This window comes from Lutjanus erythropterus, chromosome 13, assembly GCF_056507025.1.
Source record: "Lutjanus erythropterus isolate fLutEry1 chromosome 13, fLutEry1.hap2, whole genome shotgun sequence".
Classification (NCBI taxonomy): domain Eukaryota; kingdom Metazoa; phylum Chordata; class Actinopteri; order Lutjaniformes; family Lutjanidae; genus Lutjanus; species Lutjanus erythropterus.
In genome coordinates this window covers 24,826,466-24,854,272 of record NC_139329.1, presented here as the reverse complement: position 1 = coordinate 24,854,272, position 27,807 = coordinate 24,826,466, and the positions used below count along the sequence as shown (strand labels likewise).

Sequence of the window (27,807 nt, the reverse complement as noted above, 5' to 3'; positions counted from 1 at the left end):
CTTTTTTGTATCTTATTTTGTTCTCCCATGATAATGTCCACTCTCCTCCTATTGTGTTTGTACATTTTAAACAAAGTTATTGTAATGCATTTCTCTGCCTTATGCAAAGCACTTAAAATTGCTTTACATAAAATCCATGGTAATCACTGTGTGGTAAAGTTGATATACAAACTTGCCTTGCTTTGCCCTGTGTACAACAAACAACAATTTAACGAGCATAAATGACCAAGGCAAATGAACTGGCCACAATTTATACAGATATACATAATATAACTTCTCTGAGCCTGAGGCCAACAGACATTGTAGCTTGGCATACAGCACCAGAATGGATGTAAAACAGAGATATAATAGTTTAAACCTGCAATCAGAAGATCTCAAATAAACCTGTAACAACTACTTTGAGTCTCCCTCCCAACTAGTTTTGTCTGTGCGAATGTACTGCAAGAATCTGAAACAACAAATAAAACTTGTGCTCAGTCAGACAGCTAGTGAAGCGAATGTTTCGTATACGCACTGGATATTTGCTTTTTTAGTTGCAGGTTAAATTTAACATTGAAACCCTGAAAACACCATCTAAACCTACTCTGTGGATAAGCCTAAAATACACATTTTACTGACCTAAGCAGTCCTGAGATTGGTAATCTGGAGTCTCATATCAGATTACATAACACAGGTGTTACTCACATGCCATTGGTGAGCTGATTATCTTGTTCTTCGCACTATTAGACAGGGAATTTACATGTAAGGTGTGTGCTAAAAGGTCATCTTTGTTTCAGAACATTTCACATCTGAATGTTTGTAGAGGTTGTTTGTGATCACCATAGGGCTGCAACTAATGATTATTTTCAGTACTGATTAATCTGCAGACTATTTTCAGAACTATTTTAATAATTTAGTCCATGAAATATTAAAAAAAAAAAAAAAAGTCCCCAGAGCCCAAAGAGACGTCTTTAAATTCCAACAGTCCAAAACCCAAAGACTCTTCATTTACTATCCTAAGTAACAAATAAAGCAGAAATCATCACATTTAAGAAACTGGAACCAGCGAATGTTTGACTGTTTTGCTTAAGAAATTATATTGATAGTGATTATATTGATATTATGTATGTCATCTAAATAACTTCTAGATAAGCAAAGCATGACATTAAAGATCCCCGTCATAATAAAACATACAATAGTCCTTTCTGTTTGTTTTTTGGATGCCTGACTCTCCAGTTGTCAGCATGGCTAAAATGCTGCTGTCATCAGCAAAGTGCTGCTTTGAGGTTTTGCCTCACAGGGATAACTGTCACGTTTCCTCACTCCTCAGCCCTGTGATTGTTGTGCAGATGCAGCCAATCTTTAGCAGCCTGCCGCCATGAGCCAGCTGGATGATTATGTATTTAGCGGCAACATTTTTGATGACAGGGCCCTGCAGGTGATTGAACGCACGTCACTGCTAAAACCCCGGCTCAGTTGCTTGGCAGATCAGATAGATCAGCTGTTCATTAGTTTAAGAGTGCCGTTACCTTTCTACATATTTTCAAATAAATTGAAGGCACTAGACTTTGTTGATTGCAGCAGGCACAAATTTGCAAGGAATAATTTTATTGTCCTTCAGAGGATGCCCTTGAACGTGAGTTCCCAAATCTTTGTATCAGTCTAAGCAGCTTTTTGATATAATCTCTTTGAATGTCAGCTATTGTCAAAGAGTGAGATTAATCTTTAGAGTAGTTGCCGTCCTCTTTATGCACAGGGAGCAGGTGCCTCAAATTGGTAAGGCATAAAACATGTCATAATTGAATATGCATTTTTAGATTTAACTGACAGCTTTGAGTTCATAACCCTAATGCAACCTATTTTTTGATAAAACAACATATGTACGCAGCATTTGGAGTTAAGAAACAGACAAAGCTGGACAAAATTCTCATTTGAAATAAACTTTGAAAAGAACATTTTTGTACAAAACTGACATATACACTTATCAATTTCATGTAAATAAAGGCAGTAAAATGTTTCTGCAGGATAATCTGATGCCTGCGCTGTTATAACATCATAAGCGTCTGTTACTCTGCACTCAGCATGTTCACCTGATTCCAAGTATCTCTGCAGAGAATGGTTAACAAAGCCTGCATGGTTAAGCTTTGATAGGTTTGCTTCAGCGTTTCCTGTGGTCCCCTCAAGTCAGATGAAGTAGAAGGATTGAGGTGTCAGCACTATGGATCCCAGGGATTGCCCCGCCTTGCCATCTGCTGCCACTACTGTAATCCACACAATGAGAAAATCAGTTGTCTCAGTCCATATCAAAGTCACGTCTGCTCAGTTCAACAGGTATATCAGCATCACTGTGAAATCCATCCGTCCGTTTTCGACAAAGGCTTATTTGGTTAAAAGCTCAGACTCTTTGGATAGATTCAAAATAAATGACCAGAACATTGACATAATTGTATTATTTCAAACTTCATATGCCTTGTTTTTTGTGTTGCCTTAGGATATTCAGAGAGCGCCAGTGCAGTTTAAGCTGCCCTGGTTCTAGTCACTGGAAACTGGCCAAACATTGGTGGTGCCCTGTGAAGTTAGGGTCATAGTGTAACTTCACCTTCAGGTTTGCTATGATAGATTGTCTGTATGGTGAGTTTTATCTCACCTGTAACTGCATTGGACCTGAAATCTTTGTCACTTTTGCAGCGTCAACATTGTCAGAATCCCAGGCTGTCCTCTAGAGGGAGCCAGACAACCTTTGGCTGTGTTGATGAAGTTGCTGAGAGCCGAGAAAACCTGCAGCTGATGAGACAGAAGAGAAATTATAATTCTGAAACATTTCAGTTTTACTCAACATGCCTCTCTCTCTCTCTCTCTCTCTCTCTCTCTCTGTTGTCTCCATTGGTGTTTGGGATTTCTGTTATTGCAACTGTCAGTGTATGGTTTTGTGGGAATGTTGCCACTTTTGAGCCAGGATTCGCCCCATATGTAAAATGTTCTCCAGAAACAAGTTCTCCCGACAGTATTTTTGAGGTTACCAGTGCTTTGTCCTGGACTTGGCATCATCCAGGACGATTTTGATTTATTTGCAGAAATATAGAGAAACCAGGGCATGTTTTCCCCTGTTATCAGAATAGTGTGTCTCCAGTGCAGACACAGGACTCTGGATATTTGTGTGTCTTGCTAGATGAGACTAGATTTCTTTCTTTACTTTTCTGATGCTGGTGTTAATGCTGGTATAAAGTGAATTTGACTTGAGTTTCTGAGTGAAGTATATGTTTCCTTGCTGTATCTCCTTAAGTTTTCTCTGGGTGCTTGTTTCCTCCAAAAAAAAAAAAAAAAAAAAACACAATGTGGGACAGCCTGCAAAACCTAAACTGCCAAAAGGCCTATATATGAAATAGGGTGTTATTGTGTTTATCTATTTTTGTTAGTGTTGTCATTAGACTGACAAACTCTCTAATTGCAGTATGTGTGGGGACAAGTTGTAATGTTAATTTCCTCTAAGTGAGAATTTTACACAAAGTGTTACATTAACAGCTGCTAAGAAGGAATAAAAACAGAGACACTGTCTGCACACTTACATTATTTTATTACATTTCAATTCAAGACTACAAGCTACAGCATACTGGTAGTGTTAATATGGAAATTTAAAATCTACATTCTATACTTTGCACCCATCTTGCATCAAGTACAACTTGGTTTCCTCTAAGATAGTTTTTTCTTAACATTTCTATACTGTCACTGCTTAATATGAAAAATTTAAATAAAAAGCACATTACTCAAATACTTGTTACAAAAATTGAGAATGAGAAAATATAAGTAATGAGATTAGTCCCTGAGAAAGCATTTTAGTGTGTACATACTTTAATAAAGACTGGAGAAACAAAATATTTTTTAAAGAATTTACACCATTGCCCCACACAAGATTCTTTTTTTTTCCAAGAATCATTTAACTATGAACTTAATCAGTTCAAACATCCTCCAGAAAAATCTTGCAAGGTTCATCCGTCCAACATTTTCAAACACCTTGGTACTCGTGTTTGCAGTGTCCAACATACAGAGGCTCTGCTTGGATGCCACGTCTTGAGGAAGAAAAGGAAGCAGAAACATCAGTATGTAATAAAGCAAACATGAGAGACAGCCCGGTGTCCTGTTAATGTATGCTAGCACTACGTTCTTAAGAGGTCACAGATATCAAAGATAAAGTACCTCAGGAGCTTGCAGCGAAAGTCCTGCAAACGAGGAGACGCCTTGTCCACACTGGAGGTCTGCTTCTCATCACTCCACAGTCTCTCCGCCGCAGCACTTGCCCTTGGCCTGTGATTTTGAGTGCAAGCAGTGATTATTTCAAGTGATTTCATGCAATTGTTTCTGCACTTTTTATGTTAGGTTGACTATTCTGGTAATTGTACAGGAATCTTTTTTAATCTCGCACCAAAGGCGTGGAGTGAGATTGGTGGCATCAACATATTCCCCCCACATGCAGACCTCACCCCCTATCACCAGCTTCTTCTGTTCCTCAGTACCTGTGAAGAGTCGGTGAGAAGATTTGCTTTAATAACATGATGGGTTTTAATTAAGGACAGGCTGGTAATGAGTTTATTAGCAAACAGAATCTTTTTTCACACCACTTCCAGTCAAAACTCATCAAGTCAGTCTTTAAATGGGCCTCTGTAACTGATAATCCTGCTTGGAGTCTGTGCAGCACTACTGTCTTGTTCTCTTGTGATATATTGATACTGACCTGTCTATCTTTGGATTGACGAATCAGTTTACTTTTAGGGTTTTATGACACTGAACATGACAACACATGAGCATCCAAACTGCTGATGGATTCCTGAATTTAGCTCTCATGCTGGATTGTCTTGCCCAAAACAGGGCTGTCATTAAACTAAAAGCTTTATCAGAACATCTTATCTCTAAAATATCACAATCTTGGAGCATGCTGTTCACAGTGCATGACGGAATTAATGAAGGAGAGTACAGGGGGAATGGAACTACATAAAGCTATGCTTGCCAACAAGTTGTCTCCCATGACAGGCTGTAAAACCCTTTTTCTTTGGAAGGAAATGCTGTTACAGTCTTTTAATTTCCTTACTGCAGAGAGAATATTAATGTAAACCTGTAACTGACAATTAGAATATTTTTTCATCTATCTCAATACCTGTAATGTTAAGTTTGTATGTCTCTACACTGTTTCTAACTGAAATCACCAAAGTATGTTACACTATCCAAAGGCTAAGTCTCAAAGCATACCTTTATTTAAGAAATCTGTAATCTTAGACTAAGGGCGATCCCATTAATGTAATGCTAATTCCTTCCTCCATTCTCAAAAACCTTCTGAAGTGCATGCTCTTGTGTGATTGTGAATTTTTGCAGATAGTTGCATAATATTACCAAATATGTGCTACATTTCCACCAAAACTCAATTTTCAGTGTGTTTGTAGAAACAGCGGTCTTGAACACCATGTCTCAGAAGCAGGCGTGCAAAACGCATTTATTTTTCTGCTCCCTGGCTTGTCTGATGGTGGCAGCGGTGGAAAAAACGTACAAAAACAGCTGCAGGTTAGGCTAGGAGCATGCATGTATGAAAAGGCAGCTAACTTACTACATTTTTAAAACCAACAAAAATGCCCAATAGGGTACATGTTACAATTTCATCTGGAATATTTTGTAACTCATTATGATGCCACAAGGTTTACCGGTAGTTTATCCCGAATGTAAAACAACTACAGCCTGGATTTGACAGACTTTTATTGCCCTCTTTTGCTGGGCCTTTGCCTTCATAATCTGATGCAGAGAGCTTTGTAAAATAACAGCCAGTGGCAATATGATTATACTTGGGGGAAGAGCGTGCATGTTAGCCATGGGGCTGTACATCAGACTGCATTGTGAGCATGTATCCTACCTTAGAGGTGTTCCAGTTCCATACTAGTATTACTAATGTTGAGTACAGTTTGTATTGTATAAAAAATTATGTTAAAAAGTAAATAGATTTCTATACTATGAAAATCTGTGTGCAGGACTATTGAACAGGGAGACAGGATATGTCTCTGTAACACTGACACATGGACAGGGGCATCGCTGCCACCTAGTGGTACAACCACAAATAAAATTCTGTGCTGCCCAAACACTCAAAAAATATTTGGCCATGAATGTATATATGATAGTTAACAGAAAACCATGTTTTATCTGTAAACATTATGAGAGACAGAAACCACAGCACAACGTACAACTTCAACAAGCCACAGCACACGGGTTATTTTCTGACCCTTGAAGGCGAGGGGCCACACTGTGTAGTAGCGGGCCCAGTTGTGTGTGGGTCCTGGCTTGTCCAGATACCATGGAGAGGCCAGAATCACCCTGAGCCCTGCTTTAGCCACCCTGCGCACTTCACACAGGTAACAGCCCTCCTTCCATACCTCCACCACTGATAGAGAGGTACGCTGCAACACAATGCTGTAGACTATCAGACTTAGATGAACTGGTTGTGTGATACATTAGCTTGTTAGTATCAGACAATATGCAATATACACAGGTAACATATGCACTTCAACAATGTGATAGTTCTTGGGTAGAGTCGATTAAAGACATGGTGATGCTGATGAAATGAGCAATGTAAGAAAAAATTAAATATTTATTCTTGTGACTGTAAATTGCTGTAAAATTACTAAATCTATATCACGTATCCCTCCACTTGTAGAAAAAACATTTCTAATTATATTTTGAAGTGTCTATTAAGTATATGAGCCTATATGAACACAAAAATATAGTTTTGTTTTATATCATGGATGGTATTTGTTGGGGTGCTCTTACTCGTTCATGGTAGTCAAACACATCCTGCCAAACGATAGAAGTCTTGTTGAGAGCTGAAGTGATATTCACAATGCTGGAAATAGAGACATTAATGACATTTATAACATTAATGTGTGTGTCGGTGTGTTTCCTCAAGCTTTCTACCAAGTATGTTTCCCTTCACAACCTACTTCTCTATGTAGAATGCCTGTAGTTTGGAGTAGTCTGCTCCAAATCCCATCTTCTGCACGAATGCTCGGATGTAAGGGTTGGATCGCCTTTGGAAACAAGAGGTGGGAGTCATTTATCTATTTGCAATTACAGGTAATGTTAAAATGTCCTGTGACCTTCTGTTGTGAGTACTGTACTTGAGTAATTTTAAATCCAGCCAGAGAGAAAAGGTAACCAGGTAGTGTTTTTTTCTTTCAGTAGAGCCTTGTGAATAAACAACACACAAACACAATGATGCTCCCTTCGATTTGTTTAGGAGGATCATCCCATCTTTCTGTACAAGATGCAATGGTGAGTAAGAAATGTATCACCTGTGATTAATTGCAGTAGACTGTGATATATTAAGTCAAGAGGCTTTAAGGTGGTGGGAAAAGCACAGCATGACAGCCTTCAGCCTGAAATCTCAAATCCATATTTTGCTCACAATTTCTCAAACTACATTTGGTTTGGTTCTTTGAGTACATAAACTTGTTTGTTTATTTTGTACATTTCATCATGGCTATAGGTGACTCCTCATTATGAAAATAAAATTGTGGTAATTACAATGAGAGATCATATTGTTTTCTTGATAACATGCATGGTTTTATCTAAAATCATATCCTACCAACCTATTCATATATGGGGTTCTCCCTAAAACGGCTCGGTCATGATCCAGCTAACGGTCAAGAAGCCTGCACTTTTGCAGGTTTGAGTATAAGGACTTGTGGCAATGACAACAAATTAGTCCAGATTAATCTTAAATCAGCTTCAAATACCCTAAAAATCCAGACTGATGTCATATCATCTACACTCTAATCTTGATAACGGAGTTATCCACAAATGAAGAACAGGTTGAAATCATTAACAGTCAGCAGGAATTTACATGATATGTTACATTTCAGCTTACCAGCAGGAAAAGTCAACCTCATCCCCTCCTAAGTGGATATAGGAATCAGGAAACACTGATGACACTTCCTTAAATAGAGTCGCCATGAACTGGTAGGTAGAGGGTAAGGCTGGATTAACAGGACCAAAAGTACCTGAAGGGGTGCCCCTTCGGTAGCAGGGTGTCAACAGGTCAGACTGCCCTGGGGAATGAATGGTAATCAGTCAGATTAAGTTTAAGTGCATTTCTTCCATTGTCTGTTGAGTACAGGCACTTGTTGCCACTGACATAGCCATAAGAGTCCTTCTGATAAGAAATGAGTCAAGCTCAAGCTTCAGTACATTGCCATTTATAGTCTTGGCTTACAGGTTTACTAGACAGGAATTCCGTTGAACCAAACCAGGCATAATGCCTTTATATGTAAGATCAAAGAGCTGAGATAATTTTGAAAAACAGATGTTTTGAGAAAATGAGGTTCATTTGGTTTTTAAATTTTACCTTTTCCCCAGGATTTGGTGTGGCCGGGTGAATCAAACTCAGGAAGGACCCTTATTCCCCACATCCTGGCATATGAGATCACCCTTCTCACATCTGACTGTGTGTAGATGTGAGTCATCGGATGGAAAGCCCCCTGAATCAGAGCCAAAGGCTTTTGTTCAGGGTGGATGCAACTTTTCAGCAGTTTCCTACCTCATGAATCTACATGCAGTGAGCCAAGTTAAAAATCTAAGATGATATAAAATACCCAGCTTTCACCTCCTGACATGTGGATAAAAATGTTAACAAAGCAAATACATGACTTGATGTGGTTTAGTCTTTCTTTTTTCTTTATATTCTAAGTTATCTTAACAGCCCTGTTCGTTCATATGACGTACCTTCTTGGAAAGGTTCGGAAAGGTGGTGCTCTGGTATGGGAAGGAGGGGTCATCAACAATGTGCCAATGAAACACATTGAACTTGCTGTAGGCCATCGCATCCTAACAATAAAAATACATGTTAATACCACTGATGAAGAGTATGATCAGTGAAGGCTCCAGTTCATATTATTTTATCTGATTATTACCAGAGTTTTTAAAATGGTCTGCACAGGTAAATAATGACGTGAAGTGTCCAACAGAATCCCCCTGAACTGAAACCGAGGGAAGTCTTCAATCTCAGTCCTATTCACGAAATACTAAAAGAAGAAACAACCAGAAAAAAATTTATTTAATTTAACTGATTTATCCGAAACATTAATCGAGCTCTACAACAAGATGAGATCGTGTATTCAAGTAATGACTTCAGAGGCTTTATGAGCTTGAAAAAATTCGACTTACTGAGCCAGAATCATCTTCATACACCAGCTGACTGAAGGTTTCCAGACCTGTGCTTAATCAGAGGATATGTAGTGTGTAATCAGCAATCATTTTAATCTACGCAGATAACAGTTACACTTAATACAGCTATTAAATGTTAGGCAGGTTAAAAAACTGTGTGTAACTTGCTAAACAGGCTTTGATGGACCCAAGCATTTAATTTGCCAACTGTATTGTTCTACTGTATTTGTATTCACAGATGTTTTTATTTGGTTTGTACATGCTCTTCAAAAATATATTGGCTATAATCACCTCTTAGAGCACCCCACACAGTTTCCGCACTCAAAGATGCTCTCCCTGCAGAGACACTCAGGTTGTCTGGAACACAAATAGGAGCAAGTTGGATAATGCGTCAGACCCTATTGGTTGGCATAGTTGTTGCAACTGTGACTGTTACATGTGGTGCTCTTGCTCAAATGAAAGTTTTGAAACTATATAACAGTGGTTCTCAACCTTTTCGACCCCCCAGAATAATCAAGTTGGTGTTCATGACCCAAACAATAAAAACAGTATTGCTTAAAGTTAGAGTGGTATTTCTGAAGTTTGTGGAAGCTCGTGGCTCAGTTGAACACTCAAGCACCTTGCGTTTCTCAGTTGATTCGTTCAGTTTTTTTTCTCTCAACCAACACCTACTTGTGGCATCTGGTGTGTGTCTAAAAAAACAACAACAACAACACATTGTAGCTTACCAGGCATTATATCACATTGAATACCTTACAGATCAGTCATTCTCAAAGACTGGGTTGTGGCCCACATATGGGTCACAGGAGATTTTATTTGGGTTGCCAAAAAAAACAAAGACTATGGAGGAAATTCTACAAATGTAAAATTTATATCTGCAGCACACCTTTTGTAGAGCATGTATATATCAATAACAAGCATCAAGATAACAAAAAGTCAGGTGGAAATGGCAGTGAAAATGGTCATTTAATGCCACAATTTTTTATTTTCTTCTCTACAACCATCTGACCACTCCCAGAACTGATCTAACGACCTTCTTGGGGGTTCCCACCCCCAGGTTGAGAACCACTGCTATATACCACTATATTTCTAGTATAATTTTAGATTTATAAATAGATTAATGAAGGCACCAGGTAGCGAGACATAACAAACTGAGAATTTTATTGCATTGATTACTTGTTTATTTGTTACTTGTGTGTAACAGTAACACCTTTGAGTCCTTCTCAACCCTTAAATCATTGATACTTACATCTCTCAGAAGAGTTTTCTGTTGGGTACCTCTCACAATCATGGTGGCCAACGCTGACCTCAACAGTAAATGGCTTATGCTGACTGGACAGCAGACCAACATTTCCTGCTGGTAACAAACAATAAATTATTACAACCGCTGGTTGCATTAGTTTTGTTGAAGGGCATACATTACTTTCATTTTGACATTGTTACAATCAACCTGCCATTATTCTATATCCTATAGTATTTTTGAAAGCAAACATGAAGCGGTGCTACTCTGGACCATTGTTATTGTGGGGTTTTAGAGTAGGTTGGCCTACACTACATGACTGATGAACTGCTGTCTCTATAACAAAGCCCATTGATCTACTTTAAAAGCCAACCTGACAAACAGAACATTCAAAACAAAACAGTGAGCCCTTTGCTCTATATTTTTGCCCATTCATAAGGCAGTCTTACACACAAATCACAAGATCATCTCCTCTTAATGCTCACACAAAAATTTAAAAAGCCAGGCTTTACAAATATATAGTTTATACATTTAATAATGGAAACAGGAATGGCAAATTCTGGTCCTAAATAAATTATGATATGATTTAGCTTTGTATTTATCATAGAAACACTTTAAGTACCTTTGTGAGGACTTGCTATTTTTGTTAGTATGACTGGACATTTCAACTCCAACAAGTTTTAAAATCTTATTTTCGTTTTACTCACTTTATTACCTACCAGGAGTGTAGTCGGGAAAAATAAGGGAAAAATATCTTTTGAATGCAGAATCCAGAACAGAGCATCCCTGCTGTGCGGCTGATTGTCTTGTGTAACGAAAGTAGAAAGCCTGTGCGTTCAGTGGGTATCGCTCAGTGAAGGAGATGAAAGTCTGAGGTAAAGGCCACACGCCCACCACTGTGTGTAGCCCAAACTGGAGGATGATCAATAATAGCAAACACAAATTTGGACGAGTGTAACGTCCAGAACTGACCATATACATGACTCCCATATCACACCCTGTCCGATGGCAGTGCGCTGTCACCGTGCCAGTCAAGTGCTTCAGAGCATGCAGTCACGTGACTGGGGCCACAAGGTGTGGGTTGTTATTTTTCCTTTTCTTTTTTGTATGGAAAGGTGAACTATTTACTCAATCCGGTTTGTAAATTATGCGCATATATATTTGGGCGAAGGATCTTGTTCACAACTGTGCAGAATAAGCAAGTCTGAAGCAAGGTAAACTGAAACTGCGGGAGAAAGAAAATTTGTTTACAATAAATAGACTAACTTGAAGACTGTGCTTGCAGAGATAGTACACTTTTGTATTTTTCTCATTACTTTTTATTTCGTTTTAATTTTCTTTTTAATTGGTTTCAGTTAGTTTTCAGAGTGGCTTGACTCATTCCAAATTAGTTATATTATTATTATTATTATTATTATTATTATTATTAGTAGTAGTAGTAGTAGTAGTAGTAGTGGTAGTAGTAGTGGTAGTAGTAGTAGTATTGTCATGTAGTCATGTAAACATCTCATTCTCAATAAACACATGCTCCAATGCCTGACCAATGTTTGACCAGATTAAGGGTCTAACTAAAACCAAAGACATTTCCTGAATATTTTTAATTTATTTTATTTTAGTTACCTTTGTAGTTGTTTTAGTCGTATTTTTTTTTCCTTTTTTTTTTTTTTTTTTCAAAATCCAGTTTTAGTTTTTATTTAAGTTAAATAGAATGGTTTTCAGTTTTAGGTTTTAGTTTAGATGCAGTTAACTTTAATAACTTCGGCTTGTGTGCAGATACTCGCTGATAATATGATAATTCAAAACATCCAGAAGCAATGTCAAAATCGTATAGATTAGTTCGTATATTCTCAGTGTTTTTTTTAACCGTGGCCATGCCTCCGCGTTAACTGGCTGATAATTTAAATTGATAGTGGACGTACAATAATTAATAATTATTTTATATATTTTCAAATTCACTTTAAAACATAATAATTTGAAATCAAAAGTGTGTCATAGGTACGATTCTTAATAATGTTATTATTTTTTTTACATTTTCTTGTACAGCCCATCTGACGTAAGGCCGTCGTCAGTTGGTGACGCTGTGTCTCTTTGTTGGCTTAGCAGCGGCGACGTTTTGTTGTTATTTTCGCTGCAGCTGAAAAACAGGCTCGGATAATTTTGGTTTTCGTATTGTTCCGCAATCAACATTTCACACACTGTAGACCGTTAGGTGTGCTTGTCACAAGTTGATAACCACCCTAGGAATGGACTCAGACGAGGGTTATAACTATGAATACGACGACGAGGAGGAGGAATGTAGCGAGGACAGCGCCGAAGAGGAGCCCGAGGACGACACCCTGGAGCTCGGAGAGGTGGAGTTGGTCGATCCCGTGGTGGCCGGTGGAGAGCGAGATGAGTGTGGCGAGACTGGTGGAGGCGGCCACGGTCCCGGCGAGGAAGAGGAGGAGGACTACCGCTTCGAGGTTTTGACTGCCGAGCAGATCCTCCAGCATATGGTGGAGTGTATCAGGGAGGTCAACGAGGTCATCCAGGTAGGTATTTTGGTATGTCAGCGTCAGGAAAGACCGGGGTCCAGGCTTGGGTGAAGCGTAAACAGGCCTTGGATGTTAGCTTAGCCGTTAGCCCTGGAGGAGTAGTTTACTTGCTGGAAGTTGGCACTTTCACAACAGTGATAATATTTACTCGTTTTTATCGCAATAAAGCTTTCTTTCGTGTGTGTAGCATTTAAAATGAAGACATGGACAACCTTAAATATGTATATTTAAGAAACCATTTTCATACGGATTTTGTTCCAGGAAGTAGTCTAGTCCCAATTGAGAAGTTGGCAACAACGTTTGCTAAGCTAATGCTAGCTTGCAAGTTAGCCAGCTTGCTAACTAGCCAACTGTAACCGTTAACGTAGCATCTCAACGGAAAAGCATAACGTCTTTAGTCCTGGGATTTAGGTAACTGCCAACTGCTACTAAACGACAGTCGGAGTGCGTTGACCAAGCATTTGACACAGAACGTTACAAAAGATGGAAAATAACTCTACCGTTGACGTTATTTCAGTGGTGAACGAAAGGCTTGGTCATCGAGTTGGTTAGCAAGTTACATGCTAGGTTTCTTACGTTAACATTACCAAGCTATCTTATGCTTTTGAAAAACAGCTCGGACGGATCACACAACCTAAAGGTTTAATCTGACAAAAACTGCAGTTTAAATTATATATTAGGGGAAAACACCGGAGCCTTTCGGCTCATCGTCAACTTGGGCCTCCATTTCCTTTCACTTAACTACAGTTGGGTACAGAATAAAATGGAAAGTGGTCTTGATTGACCTGTCACCATTTACATTTTTAAGATTTGGCGTTCCATTTTATACAGAAAAATGTTTTTGAGTGTCATCATTTCGCTATAAATTAGTCTCAACACTAAAATGGGTAAAATATTAGTTCTGTAGGTACAGTACAGCCGCATGGCAGTTGTTTCCACAGCAGAGACAACTGACATGGTGATTTTTCTAAAAATAGTATGTAGGTCTACCCAACTATACTTATTTTACAGATTTTTGCAGCACTTGCAAATAACTTTATTCAGAGTAAATAATTGCACTCGTTATATGAATTAAAGTTTTCAGTGTTGAGAATGTGACAGTAGGCTAGTTAAGTTGAATTTACTTCTCTTGTAAATGTATCACATCACTGTGCCTTTACATGTCAAGCATGACTGTTTTTGCTTGGCCTCTGAAGACAAGTTACAATTGGTTAAGTTACAATTGGCTGATGGGTTTTTTGTTGTAGAGATTTTGTAGACTGCTGAAGATTGAACTGCGGACATTGGAATGACATACTCTAACAAGCAAAACTTGCATAAACCTTGTCTTTAAATATAGAGGTTTTTCTTACATTGTGACCCAGGGGCGTCCCTGTTGGAACATCTCAGTAACTCAATACAGTTCAATAGCACCACAAACTACAGCCTCTTGAATGAAGTTGAATCAACAGCTCTCTAAAACATTATCAACAAAAGTTAAACATTGTTGAAATTAAAAGTAGCACTTGTTGCAGTGCTTTTTGTATTAGATTGCATTAGTCCAAACTAGGTGAATTTAATAATCTGACAGCTACAGTACGGTACACAGCCATCTTTTCTCTTGTCATATGTTACTGATATATTGGTATCGGTGTCATGATTTGTTCTCTTGAGGAACCATTAAGCTTTGTGGCAGTTCAACCATTTTGCCTGTTGGTCTGTTATACATTTGGGTGACAGCACATCTCTAGATGTGGCTGTATGAGTCTCTCACAAATGTCAGCAAAAAGCCATGTGTAATGCTTTGATCTGTTTTTTAAGAAATTTATGATCATTTATAGAGAACCCTTTTCCCCTTCAGTTACACAAATAATATGATATCTTTATATCATAGATTTTCTGGTATCACGATACACAGATTATTACAGAATACATCATTAAACGCTGTATTGTAATGGTATTGTGTTAGAATTATCCTGTGATTCCCGTCCCTAATTACATCAGGATGGAGTGAAATAAACATTGTGTGTATGAAGAGGTTCATTGAGACAATTCCCTTATCTAATCATGTAGTTGCTGAGAACAATCCCCAGTGCTTTGTTGAAACAGTGGAACCATGGCACTGTACCACTGCTATTGCACTTTAATTCCACTTTCAAAATGGGATGTAAAATGCTTGTTCTCATGAACTTTTAGCATGTAATATTCAGAACATGTTTGTTTTTTTCTTTCTTTTTTTTTTTAAAACTGACATGCTTTGTCATAGTTAGTTATTCGTGGGAGACCCCTGAAGGTCTGTGACTATGGCGACACTTGATAAACATCAATTCGGTGACATCAGTAGGTGGTATTCCTACTGCAAAATGTGTAAATTAGTTTGTTAGACATATGGTGAGGGATTGAGTAATTGTGATCTCTGTGTGTGATTTTGAGCGGCTTTTTAAAAGTTGGGTCATCAGTGTGTTCTTTCCTATTCCACTACACAAGCGAGCTGCATTCAAACAAAGTGCAAAAAACATATTTTCCCTTAGTTATTCAAGGGATTCTCACTGCTGTATTGCAGTTTTGAGTCTGTTGGCTACAAACAACCAGTAGATGTTTTCCCTGACTGAAAAAAGACTATCTTTCTGTAAAAAACACACTCAGGTGTATGTGAATGAGAGGTTCTACAGTATGTTACAGCACATACTCAGACTCATATTAAAATTTGACAGAAACTCCAGTCGTTTCCCCTCTCCAGACTTGTACCTTTTTGATCTTTTTAGGAATCATATTGCTCAGTTCAGGTTAACCGCACATTTTGCGTGTTGTGAAACATTTTCAGTTTGTGTAGACACCACCTATGACTAATCTGCATTTGTTTGCATCTTAAATTCGACTTTTCATGGCACCTCTAAATTATTCTCAACATCGTTTATTGGCAGTGCTGCATCAAATATGGCAAATCATGAACTGGTGCAGGTTTTCTCTCAGTGTGAGCAGAGAACAAATGGGAGGCAGCAAGTAGAAAACCTGGAGTGGCTCAAGAATGATTATTAAAAACAGCAGCTCCATTCTGCTCACATACTGACACACTTACAAACAGCATTTAAATGTAGAATTCAGTCTGTCCTAGAACACAAACCAGGAGGAGCAACATATGATTATCTCTGTGCATTAATGTATATAGGTTGCTTGTAAAATTTATGCTCAAGGTGCACTGAACCTGTTCTGGTGGCTCTTGTTGGCTCAGTACCTTACTAATAGCCCAAGTTCACGTATAAACTTGGCCCTGGCTGGCTGAAATTAGTTAGTGACTTCAGCTAACTTCAGCTGTAGGTAATAGCATTGTTTCTTCAACTGCGTTCTATCACTACCTTCACTAGTGACTTTAATCAAATTTGTAACAGAGCTGACTATAACTGTAGCCAATGACAGCTAGACAGTAAATGGTACTAGGTTTGAAAACAGCATGCAAAGAATGCATTTTGCATAATGTTGTTTCTGCTTAATGAAGTCAAAAAGGATATCAAGAAGTGTATGCATAATATCTCAAATGAGAGAAGACCTATGTTTTAGTAACAACTTTGTTTGTGACACATCTATTTGTTATATCACTGATATTTCAGTGCTTTATAGTATTATATTCTTCTGTGGAACTGTCCTATCATATGAACATCGTGGATGGAGATTCAGTTGAGCCAAAAATAGATTTATTTGATGGAATCTTTTCATTAAATGTTTTCTATTTGGTTATGTTGTAAAATGGCAAGTTTTTGTGACAAACGTGAAGCGCCACATTTGGTTTCAATCACTGCAGTATGCACATTTTGGCCGGTTATACTTTCAATCACAGGCAGTGGTGCACTGGGATGTGTGTGGTGTTTTTTTTTTTTTTTTTTTTTTTTTTGGAAACCATGTATCTAGTGTTCTGGTTTATTGCGTCATAACAGCATCCAATTGCCTGTGAAATGTCTACAGACACAGCAAAAACCAGAAACCAGTATATTAATCTGAATGTACTGCCAGCCTAAGGTGTTTACACTTACACTTAGCAACTACTGTGAACAGAAAAATTGGAACTCTTCTTCAGTATAATGCAATACAGTAGAAGAGCCCTGCAGTGAATACTTTTGTGAATTGTTTTTCATCAATTCCTTCAGATGGTGCGAGAGAGAAGTTGACTTCTATGACTGTAGTTTGCTGTAGTTTGTTTGTAGTGGTATTTGGTGGGATAGATAATAATAGGAATAGAATTTTAGAAACACAAACAAATAGTAATTTCATGTCAAATTCCACTAATTATAAGTTGTTATTACTTGGCAGTCGTTAAATGTAAACTTCAATTTTTTTGTGACCAACTATTTCTTGTTCCTCTAGAATCCTGTAACAATAACGCGCATCCTTCTCAGCCATTTCAACTGGGATAAAGAAAAGCTCATGGAAAGGTAAGAATCTCTGAAGAGCATTCTTTATTTGCCTGTGTTAATCAGCCAGCTAACAAATATATTGGCTGAGAGTTTGGTGGGAGAGCTTGTGCCTTCATGCTTTTCTAAGACTGTGATTTCTTTCCTTTTTGTCTCAATTTATGCAGGTATTTTGATGGTAACCTTGACAAGCTTTTCTCTGAGTGTCATGTCATTAACCCCAGTAAGAAGCCTCGGATCCGTCCTCCAATCAACACTAGATCATCGGCACAGGACATGCCATGTCAGATCTGCTATCTGAACTTCCCCAACTCTGTGAGTCCCGTAAAGACACTGGCATTAGGTTGAAATAGCTGAACGCGTGTTCAGGTCTAAGCTGTGGTGTTATAGTAGGGATTTTGTTGAAATTGTTAATTATTGTAAAGTTGTATTTTGACTTGATGTTGAAACAGAGATAAAGACGCATTTTAACTTGCATAGGGGGCTCATAAGTGAGGCATCATTACAGACAGCAACATGTGATTTTTTTTACCTTATTCTTTTTTTCAGACTCAGTTAAGTTACTCAGCTAAGACAATAGCAAGAAAAAAAAATCACAATCTCAAAATGTGATCAAATTATCCGTTATATAGTACTAGGATTTATATTTTCTAATATCTTCTATAACTGTAGATATAATTCTATGAATGTAACAGTTTTACTTTGCAAGTTAAAAGTGATTAAGGCTGCATGAATTACCCACCAGTCATTTTATTAACATAGTATTTTAACTGAGACTTTGTGCCCTGTGATCAGACATCTTTCTACTAGCTGGTGGCTTTGCCAGTTGGGGTTAGCATAGTGTGTGCCGGGGCATGCCAGGTAATAAAAATTCTTTCAAGTATAAGTAAAGATTATTAATACAAAGAAATTGAAGAGAAAACTTTAAAGTTTTGCATAGCTCTGATAGTGGAAAGGTGAATACTTATATGTCCTTCTCACTTGGACATATCAGAATCAAATCTTGCAAGAGCTGTTTTGTAGATGGTATTGTATATCTTCTTGACCCAGCTCTTCCCTGCCAAATGCAACTAGATAGATCTAGCTACATATTCATGCATGATTACATATGGTATTGTATTGTACATACAGATTGGTAGAGGAAGTGTGATTGCTTGAGAGCCAGTCAGCTAGCAAGCCCTGTTATCATTAATATTTGCAGGCTGATGCCGTGATACCAGAACATACTTTAAAATTGTGGTCTCTATTCATATATTGTCTCAACAAAGGATCAATGCGTAGTATCAAATTCAGCTGGTTGAATATTTCAGCTGTGTAGTACGCAAAATTATTCATTGGTTATTTTAGTCAGTTTGCCCAAACCAAATTGTTCTGTTAAATCTGGATTATATTTCTCCTATAAATGACCTCACTCTGAAGGCTTTCACTAGCATGGTTTCTAGAACCACATATGCCTATAATCGTGTGTTATGAGTGTCTTATAATGCTTCCCTTTCTTACAGTATTTTACAGGACTGGAGTGTGGACACAAGTTCTGCATGCAATGCTGGGGAGATTACCTGACTACCAAAATCATAGAGGAGGGAATGGGACAGGTACCCACATTTGTTTTAGGTACAAGTCACGGTTCACTGTTAGTCTTTTGATATCCGTCAAACTAACGATTGCTTTGCGTGTTGTCTTCTCAGACCATTTCTTGCCCTGCTCATAGTTGTGACATTTTGGTTGATGACAACACAGTCATGTGAGTATCTGTTGATGCTTTGATTTGTTTTGTTGTCTCATTGCACATTGTTCAGCAGTGATCAGCATATATAGTTGTGACTAACCCATTCTGGTATCGAAAAGAGCAGTGAACAAAAACAAAAAATGATTTCGTTCGTTTTTCATTTTTCTTCTTTTTTTTCAAAATGAAGAGTGTCAGATAGACACACTTCAGTAACAAACTACTTGGAATTAAGTTTTTCTCTCGACGTTCTTGCCTTGCAGTGTTAAAATCAGATTAATTTCATAATTGTTGACAAAAGGTCTTGGAGAAAAAAAAACAGACATTGGTCATGCAGTTTAATCAAAAGTAATGAGTAACACAGACCTAATTGCTAAATGCAGATGGATCACAAGAAAGTTAATATCATTATACTAAAGTCAGACATACTTTCTTTATTTATACCATAGCATTTTGTGCATTTAACAGAAATAGAAACTGTTAATTAGAAGATTTTGAAGAAAGTTTTATTGCAGGGCTGTCTAGTCCTATACCACTTCTTTTCTACTTTACAATGTTGATGTTCAGCCTGTTAACCACTGAAATATACCTCCACATTGAAAGCATGGACACTAATCTCTTGCACTAGCTGTTAAGCTGACAGTAATTGTCTTAACCTACATTCTGATCTGACCAAGTAGCAAGAGACCTAACACTCATCAGTTTAGGGTGCAACACATGAAGAAACATATGCTGTCAATATCAATTTCTCATGAAATGTATTTTGTACTGGTTGATTTCTGATTTTTCAATGGCATGCACTTGAACTCTTAGTTTTGTTATTACATTAGTTTGTCTGTAAACTAATAAATAGTAAACTAGTAAATAGTTAAGCAGGTAAATTCTTATTCTCACTGTCATTTTACAATTTTTATTTCACTGAGCTAGTCAGGAAGACATGGAATTGTGTGAATATGTTGTGTTTCCTGCATTGTTGCTTGGAACATATGCACTCAATAACAAGGATGGACCTTTTTTACCAATCACCAGTTTATGTAATGAAAGCTAATATATGATTTGACTTCTCCTATAGGCGCCTCATAACAGATTCAAAAGTGAAGTTGAAGTACCAGCATTTAATTACGAATAGTTTTGTAGAGGTAAGCCTTGAGATTTTTTTCTTCTTAACAGTATGTTGAAATGGAATGTAAGGGCTTTATTTATGATGCTGAGCTGTTAGGTTATCCTGTATACACTAATTGGAAAAATAAGGACCATCTTTACTTAAGCATCCATGAAACTATGAATTGATATTCTGACTCTCATTACTCTTTTAAGTGCAATCGACTGTTAAAGTGGTGCCCTGCTCCAGACTGCCATCATGTTGTCAAAGTCCAGTATCCAGATGCCAAGCCGGTGAGGTGCAAGTGTGGCCGTCAGTTCTGGTAAGAAAGCTTTTTAAAAAAAATATATAAATAAATAAATAAATACAGTGTATTACACTATTGTGAGCTGTTAGTACTTATAGTTTACTCTGTACGTGTAATAGTAATTGTTAAACATGAATTTGACTTGTGACGCCTCTTGTTTGTGCAGCTTCAACTGTGGAGAGAATTGGCATGATCCTGTGAAGTGTAAGGTAAGCCAAATCAGGAATATTTTAGCACCTTATAGAAATATTAACCTAGTCCTCCTTGGGCATCTTGAATGAAATGCTAATAAGAATAGCATTCATTATCAACATGACTCTTATCTAATTTTTTTTTTAGTGGTTGAGAAAATGGATTAAGAAATGTGATGATGACAGTGAAACTTCAAACTGGATTGCAGCAAATACTAAGGTATGGAATCAAAGTGGTTTTAGTTTTGCCCTCTTGTCTGGTGCTTGCTGGGAAGGATTTAATGTGATGACAATAAAGAAATTTTTAATCGCAGAAATGCTGAATATAGGCTACTTTTTCTGAACATATACTGAACACAAGCTGTTTTTCTTAACATATGCTGACAGTTTGTGATAGGTGTGCACACTTTACTGGTGTTACAAGTATTGACCCAATTCATTTTTTTTATGTTTCCCTGGTCCCAAGCCATGAGTCCTTCATTACTGTTTCTTGTTTAACTCAAGACATATGAAAAGACATGTCCAAAAAAACAACCTGGCTGCATTTATGGTTAATTTTCAAAAAATTGTCTCTTTAATCTAAACCAGAAAAGTTGTTGCCCAAAGAAAGTCAATGACCACTTGAAGTTAAAAAGCAAAGCAATAAAAAGCCCTTACTCATTTCATGTGAGATTCCAGATGGATTCTCAGGGGGATTCTTTCTTCAGGGATGCGTTAGACACATTTTGCCACAAGCATACTGTTGAAGGTAACTCCATTACATGCCACTATTTCTACTAGTATTTAACCCAGAAGCATTTTGGGTGAAATAAAATTCAGTGTTCTTGCACGTTTTGGACTTTCACTTGGAATTTTACATGCAGCAAACAGATTGTTAAGCCTCTGGCGCATCCCTCATTCAGAGTGTATGCAAGGCTGATGGCAGAAACTCACTCAGGCTGGGAATATATGCTGTTCTGCTGGTTATCTTTGTTACATTAAAGCCCCCCTCTGCTGTGTGATCTGTGCCAGAGTGTGTGTATGTGTGTTGTATGTAAATGTGCTGATAGACATGCCCTGTGGTACAGTGACTATTTTCCTTATATTTCCATACTTTGGGTTTTCAGCCAAATAAATGCTGGTAAGATGCCTAATCCCACCCTTGTCTAACTCTTGAGAATGAATCACATTATGTTTACCCCATTAATTAATCTACAATAGGGAGCAGGCTACTCCTTCCAAAAGACATGAGGGTGTATACCTCATTTTTATTCCTATTTGGAGACTATAAACACATCTGTTTTTTAAAGATATGCATATAGATGGTGCCAATAGAGTGAAAAGAGTTAGGATTGTGTTTTGAGCGTAGTATTCCTTATTATTTTTGTAATACCATGATAAAACAGCATCACCAATAAAAATACCATGATATACAGTTTAGGGCCTGTCCTTCCCCTCCTACATTTCAGTATGTTTTTTTTTGAGGCTTAAAAATACTCTCCTCTTGTGACAGGAGTGTCCAAAATGCCACGTCACCATTGAGAAAGATGGTGGCTGCAACCACATGGTTTGTCGGAACCAGAACTGCAAAGCTGAGTTCTGCTGGGTCTGCCTGGGTCCATGGGAACCCCATGGCTCAGCCTGGTAAGAATTAATGGCTTATAAAGTAAATGATGATGCTATCATGTCTAGTGGCATATTGGAAGGTACTTCAGTTAGGTCTTTTTATGTTTTTTCTTTCTTGTTTTTTTTTTTACCTTAATATCTAAACATCTAAATAAGTATCTAAATTTAACAATTCAAATGTCAAGTGTAAATTGTCATGCTACTTCATGTCTAAATACACAACCAGCATCTGTAGCCTTAAGAGTATTATGTGAGAAAGCATTAAAACATAAAATGTTGTTAATCAGTAGTGGTGTGTGTTATGGTACTTTGGAAGACATTGCTTATGGTTCTGACCTGAGTGTGAAATTTCAGGTACAACTGCAATCGCTACAATGAAGATGATGCCAAGGCAGCCAGAGATGCTCAAGAGGTAATAAATTACACTCTTATTCATATATTTTAAAAGCTTTGCATGCTCTTCTGTTAATGTTTTCTATGTCAGACGCCGTTCTTCAGTGTGCAGCATTCTACTATATAACAGCGTAATCTACTCCCAAAATTCAAACAAGTAATAGTTCCTCATGTAACCCGGTTGTACACTGTTAAGAGTTTATCCAAAAACACTGGATTCAGTGGGGTAAAAACAGTACAGGGAATGCTGCTGCGTTGGCCTGATATTGAATGTCTGCTACACTTTTGACAAACATGGTTGATTATTGCATACTGAAGAATGTCAGTTTTCCTGAAATAACTGCAGAATATTAATTGAAGTTTCATTGTCTAGTAAAAGTTGATAATGCTTGAGCTTAAGCCAGTTTCATGCTGTGTATGCAGCGCTCCAGGGCCGCCTTGCAGAGGTACCTGTTCTACTGCAACCGCTACATGAACCACATGCAGAGCCTGCGCTTTGAGCACAAGCTCTATGCTCAGGTCAAGCAGAAGATGGAGGAGATGCAGCAGCACAACATGTCCTGGATTGAGGTGCAGTTTCTGAAGAAGGCCGTGGATGTGCTGTGCCAGTGCCGCTCCACACTCATGTTCACTTACGTCTTTGCCTTCTACCTCAAGAAGAACAACCAGTCCATTATATTTGAGGTATGATAAGAGGGAAAGTGTTGGCTCAAATTTCATAAATGTGAGCAGATGGTTAATGACATAAATAACCAGAGCTATTTTAGTATTCATGGGATTTCTATAAATACTATTTGCAAAACAGTGTTTAGTACTAGACTTGAAAGTAGACTGTCATTAAATGAGGAATTTGTCATTGTAATTAAACTTTTTATTAACAATGTTTGTAGTGCCACATGAGGGCAGCATTACAGTAAAAAATATAGTTGGAAAACATCTTGAACTAGATCTTGATCAGTTCATTTTAGCTGGTCCTTGGGCTAAAATGTGTTGGATCAAATTTCAGCCATTTTTTATACCTTTTTAGTGGATGAAGAAATGGGTGAATACATCACTTGCTGACTCGGGTTATCATATCACTTTCACTGCATGGTGATTATGGCACAAAATATTTGAATAATAATATCACAATACATCAACAAAGTTTACCTTAAAAGCTCATTAAAGAAAAGCAAAGGGTATAGTTTAAAAACATAAACACAAATTGGGCAAATTTTTTAAAGGATATCAGTTACATATCCATTTCTTGTTACTAGCTTAAAACAAAACATACAATATTCTTATTTGTAAAATCTTAGTCTGGTTTATAGTGATGTTCCTTTTTCAGCCTCTGACATAACAACTCGTTAGTTCTGTCAAAAAACTATAAATCCTTAGGCCAAGTGCAGATTACATGAGTTTTTGACATTTTTCTTACCTATTAAGAAACCAGATCCCATCACAGAAAAAAAAAACAAATCATGTCAAACCCAAGATTAGAAATGGAAAATATCTTAATAAATTATACTGTGATCATCTTGCCAGAGAGAGCTACACACCCCTTGCAGCTTTCTCTCTGATACACATGTTGATCTCTGAACCAACTTTTCTCTCATTCACACACTCTGTCTTGACTGAAATGACTTTCTCCCAATGCTTCTTTTTGTCTGTACAGTTAGGATTTTCCTTGGAGGACAGATTATCCCACAGAATTCTGGCCACATTTCCATTCATCATTCCTCTTTCTGGCAGCAGAACTAGTTCATTGACAAAGGCCCAAGACCAAATTAGTCATCTGATTGTTGGGAGGGGCGAATATGAGAAAATCAACTTCCTGTAGTCTGAGCAGGGCTTCAGGCAGGACACTCCAGAGTTTAGAGGACATTGTCATGGACAACTGACTTTTGTCTTTTAATTTGTTGCTGCAGTGGCATAAAATATCTTTTTTTTTTGGTCCATCAGAACAACCAGGCAGACCTGGAAAATGCCACTGAGGTGCTCTCTGGCTACCTAGAGCGGGATATCTCCCAGGATTCCTTGCAGGACATCAAGCAGAAAGTACAAGATAAGTACAGGTCAGTGAAGGTAGAATCGTAATCACTTCCTGCCACCGTTACGTTTGTGTACTTTTGGACTCTAAAAAAAATTGTTTTGTCTTTACAGATACTGTGAGAGCAGGCGAAGAGTGCTGCTACAGCACGTGCATGAAGGCTATGAGAAGGACCTGTGGGAGTACATTGAGGATTGAGGACACGTCCCAATGCAACAGACTCTTGAGTATCTTGACAAACTAGAGCGCTGATGCAATTTAACAGGGCAGCACGGGCCTTCTGCCGCCTCTCCTTTGGCAAACCAACCACTTTTGCATCATTTTTCCTGGATTTGTTTAACAAAATCTTCAAAGTAAATTATATTTAAATAAAAGGTAGAGTAATAAAAAGAAAGTGTACTACAGTATTGTTAGCAACAGAGTGGAGTCTTGAGAAAGCAGAAAATCCATCTTAAACAAATACATCCTTTTGGCTCGTATTGTAACGCCTCCCCTGAACTATCTTATTTTCCTATGTTTTTTGCTTGTGAATCTTTTCTGTTTTGATTTTGACTTTTGTTTTCCCATTAGTGTGAAAATGTTTTCAACACAGCTTTAATTGTCCTGGCCATGTCTGCAATATGTGGTGAGATCCTTGTCTGGGTGGCTGAATGTTGATGGGCTGATTGGAAAGGGGCAAAGACATTTCAGGGGGGAAAAGAAGAAAAAAAAACATCAAAAGAACAAAATAGCAAGTCTGTATTTTTCAATTTGTAAATAGTCCATATGCATGGAAGTTAAAGAGCAAGAGTGGCACGTGTTTGCATAATTTTGAAATTTTGAAATATTTATTCTTTACCAATATGAAAAAGGGTGTACTTTTGCCAGTTAGGTTGAGTCTGCTTACTCCCTACATAGTGAGTGGGAGCTACGAGGTCTTTGGCAATAAGGCATTCGCCCTATCATCCCCAGTCTCTTCAGAGCAGTGCACAAGTTACACCTTATCAGTAACTCTAAATGGGGACTGATAGAAAGAATTTCTCTTAGTTGCCAGGTGATCAGATAAAGGACTCAGTGAAAGTGCAGAACCGAGTTAGAAAACTGAGAGCAGAAAAAGTTTTACAGTTCAAAGGTAAGGTAGAATGCTCCGGCCCTGTGTCCCTCTATTCTAACCCTTTGCTGTACCCTCTTAGTTGTTTTTAGAGGTGTTTAACATTTAAGAACATTACTAATTATTTGCAAGAGCCAAACTGAGTGACATTCACTCTTTTTTTTTCTTTTTTTCTCTCTATCCCGACGTGGCTTGAGGTAGCCCTCTTAAAGCTCAGCTTGCACCTTGGGGATTGAATGAGGGTAATAGAATGTACTGACAGAACAGCTTTGTAGTGCTGTTAATTGGACTGGATCACTGTCAAACAGGGTCAGGCATTTGCATCACTCTTGCAGGGAACACTTGGATGGCATGGGGCTGATAGTGGCCGTGCCTCTTTGAAGAGATCTCTTACCTTGCAGTGAGACTGAACATTGCTTTGAACCAAGATGGACTTGCGTGATCCTTAGGCAGATGATGAATATAGTGCAAACTTCTAAAGGTTGTAGGACTGTTTTATAACGCTGTTATGCTTTTGCATTAAAGACTGTATTTTTCGCACATGGGTTGAGGATTCGACATGGAAATGTCAGTGTCCCTCCAGGTTTTGCATTGTTAAATGTGGTGGTTGCTCTGGTTGTCAAGCTCTCTGCTTGTAAATGCTCGTTCATGTCTCTGCAATATGGCGGTCTTCACAAGATTGACTGGAGGGGACATGAATATACAGGCACTGATGCAAGTCAGAAGATGACACCAAAGTGTCAGCTTTCATTAAAACACATCCTTTAATCCAGTTTCAGATCTTTGGGGAATTCTCTCCCACATGCTTCTTATGTGTTCAAACATTATTTTATCCTAGCAAATTATAAACTGTATTGTTTCTTTGAATAAATGTCATGAGAAATCTCATTTTTGGGAGTACTGTGTGAGTCATTAGAGTAGGTTTGGTCTCAATCATATTAATTACCCAAACATCCATGGTGCATTTCTGCGCTGTGTATTTTGCAATGTAGTGTACTACAGACCTTTGCAGAGCTGTGTCTTCCAGAATTGTGTGGAGTTAATTTGGTAACTTTTTCATGGAATCATTTTAGGCAAAATTTTAGCTCTTATGCACCACTTTTACTTGCAGATTGTATGATAAAGATCAGGTGGTTCTTTGTTTGATGTCACTCTTGAATTCATTTTGTCTCGAGTCACAAACCAATGATGAAACAAGTTGAATGGATAATAACAAAAGATGGGCTATTTTCTCTTAAGTTGTCTTGCAGGTAACACACCAGGTCTAGCTGTGATCCTTAGGCTAACATGCTCTCCAGGGCTCACTCATGTTTTCATTGTGTCTGCCAGTAGTTCATGAACATTTCAACATTATGTTTGAAGTAACAGAAGCAGCTACTTACATTAATTTGAGACACCCAAAAACTTTTAATACTTTTCTACATATCTTTTCTTTATGCTATCAAAGGTGTTTTATTTCCTATTAGTGTAAAAATGTGGGAAAAATTAGTTGTCTGTTTTGGAGAAAATATTAAAGTGCAAAATGTTGCAAACATTGTTCTGGCACGGGTGGTTGTTTGATGACGGACACAATGTTTTTATTGCAGCAGCAGCCATTTTCATTCAGCAACAACAACAAAAAATCCTTTACCCACAATCAATATCTGACGTGTTTTTAAACTGTCCTAACAAAGATGACCACTGTGTACTGTGGTAGTCAGCTGTACAATCAAACCTGTTACTGGAAATTTAGTTTCCAACCTAACAGCATTTTTAACTGATTGAAAGGGGACTTGCAAGTAAAACTTCGACCACAGGATGGAGACAAAAACACTAAATGGAATTTGAAGTTTAGTATGTTAGGTGCTGTTATCTTTAAAGGCAATGATTACAAAATTAAATGCTAACTTTTACAAGACAAGGTCAAGTTTTTCATTTAACTGATTTCACATCCCCTACATGGTTAATTGAGGTGTAACTGTTGGTAAAGATTTTGCAATATGTGAAATACAGCTTCGGTCTTTTGAAACTCAGGTAATGTGAGAAGAGAAGAGA

At 37.8% G+C, this 27,807-nt stretch overlaps 2 protein-coding genes across 2 annotated transcripts; one reads left to right on the top strand and one right to left on the bottom strand.

Moving 5' to 3' along the window:
* Positions 1 to 3,540: 3,540 nt before the first annotated feature.
* hexa (hexosaminidase A (alpha polypeptide)) lies at positions 3,541 to 11,670 on the bottom strand. The gene is made up of 14 exons (XM_084733928.1): positions 11,131 to 11,670; positions 10,421 to 10,528; positions 9,463 to 9,528; positions 9,172 to 9,218; positions 8,919 to 9,029; positions 8,731 to 8,832; positions 8,354 to 8,486; positions 7,877 to 8,057; positions 6,951 to 7,037; positions 6,781 to 6,853; positions 6,236 to 6,410; positions 4,400 to 4,490; positions 4,174 to 4,281; positions 3,541 to 4,046 (listed from the first exon to the last, which is right to left on the bottom strand). Exons 1-14 carry the CDS (start codon positions 11,399 to 11,401, stop codon positions 3,983 to 3,985), a joined length of 1,617 nt encoding a protein of 538 aa, XP_084590054.1. The 5' UTR covers positions 11,402 to 11,670; the 3' UTR covers positions 3,541 to 3,982.
* A 578-nt stretch (positions 11,671 to 12,248) lies between these two features.
* On the top strand, positions 12,249 to 26,661 carry arih1 (ariadne ubiquitin-conjugating enzyme E2 binding protein homolog 1 (Drosophila)). Its single transcript, XM_084734581.1, has 14 exons — positions 12,249 to 12,942; positions 17,284 to 17,351; positions 17,498 to 17,645; positions 18,833 to 18,925; positions 19,019 to 19,074; positions 20,129 to 20,195; positions 20,374 to 20,480; positions 20,632 to 20,674; positions 20,805 to 20,876; positions 22,149 to 22,279; positions 22,616 to 22,673; positions 23,078 to 23,338; positions 24,596 to 24,708; positions 24,797 to 26,661. Exons 1-14 carry the CDS (start codon positions 12,655 to 12,657, stop codon positions 24,879 to 24,881), a joined length of 1,590 nt encoding a protein of 529 aa, XP_084590707.1. The 5' UTR covers positions 12,249 to 12,654; the 3' UTR covers positions 24,882 to 26,661.
* The last annotated feature ends 1,146 nt before the right edge of the window (positions 26,662 to 27,807 follow it).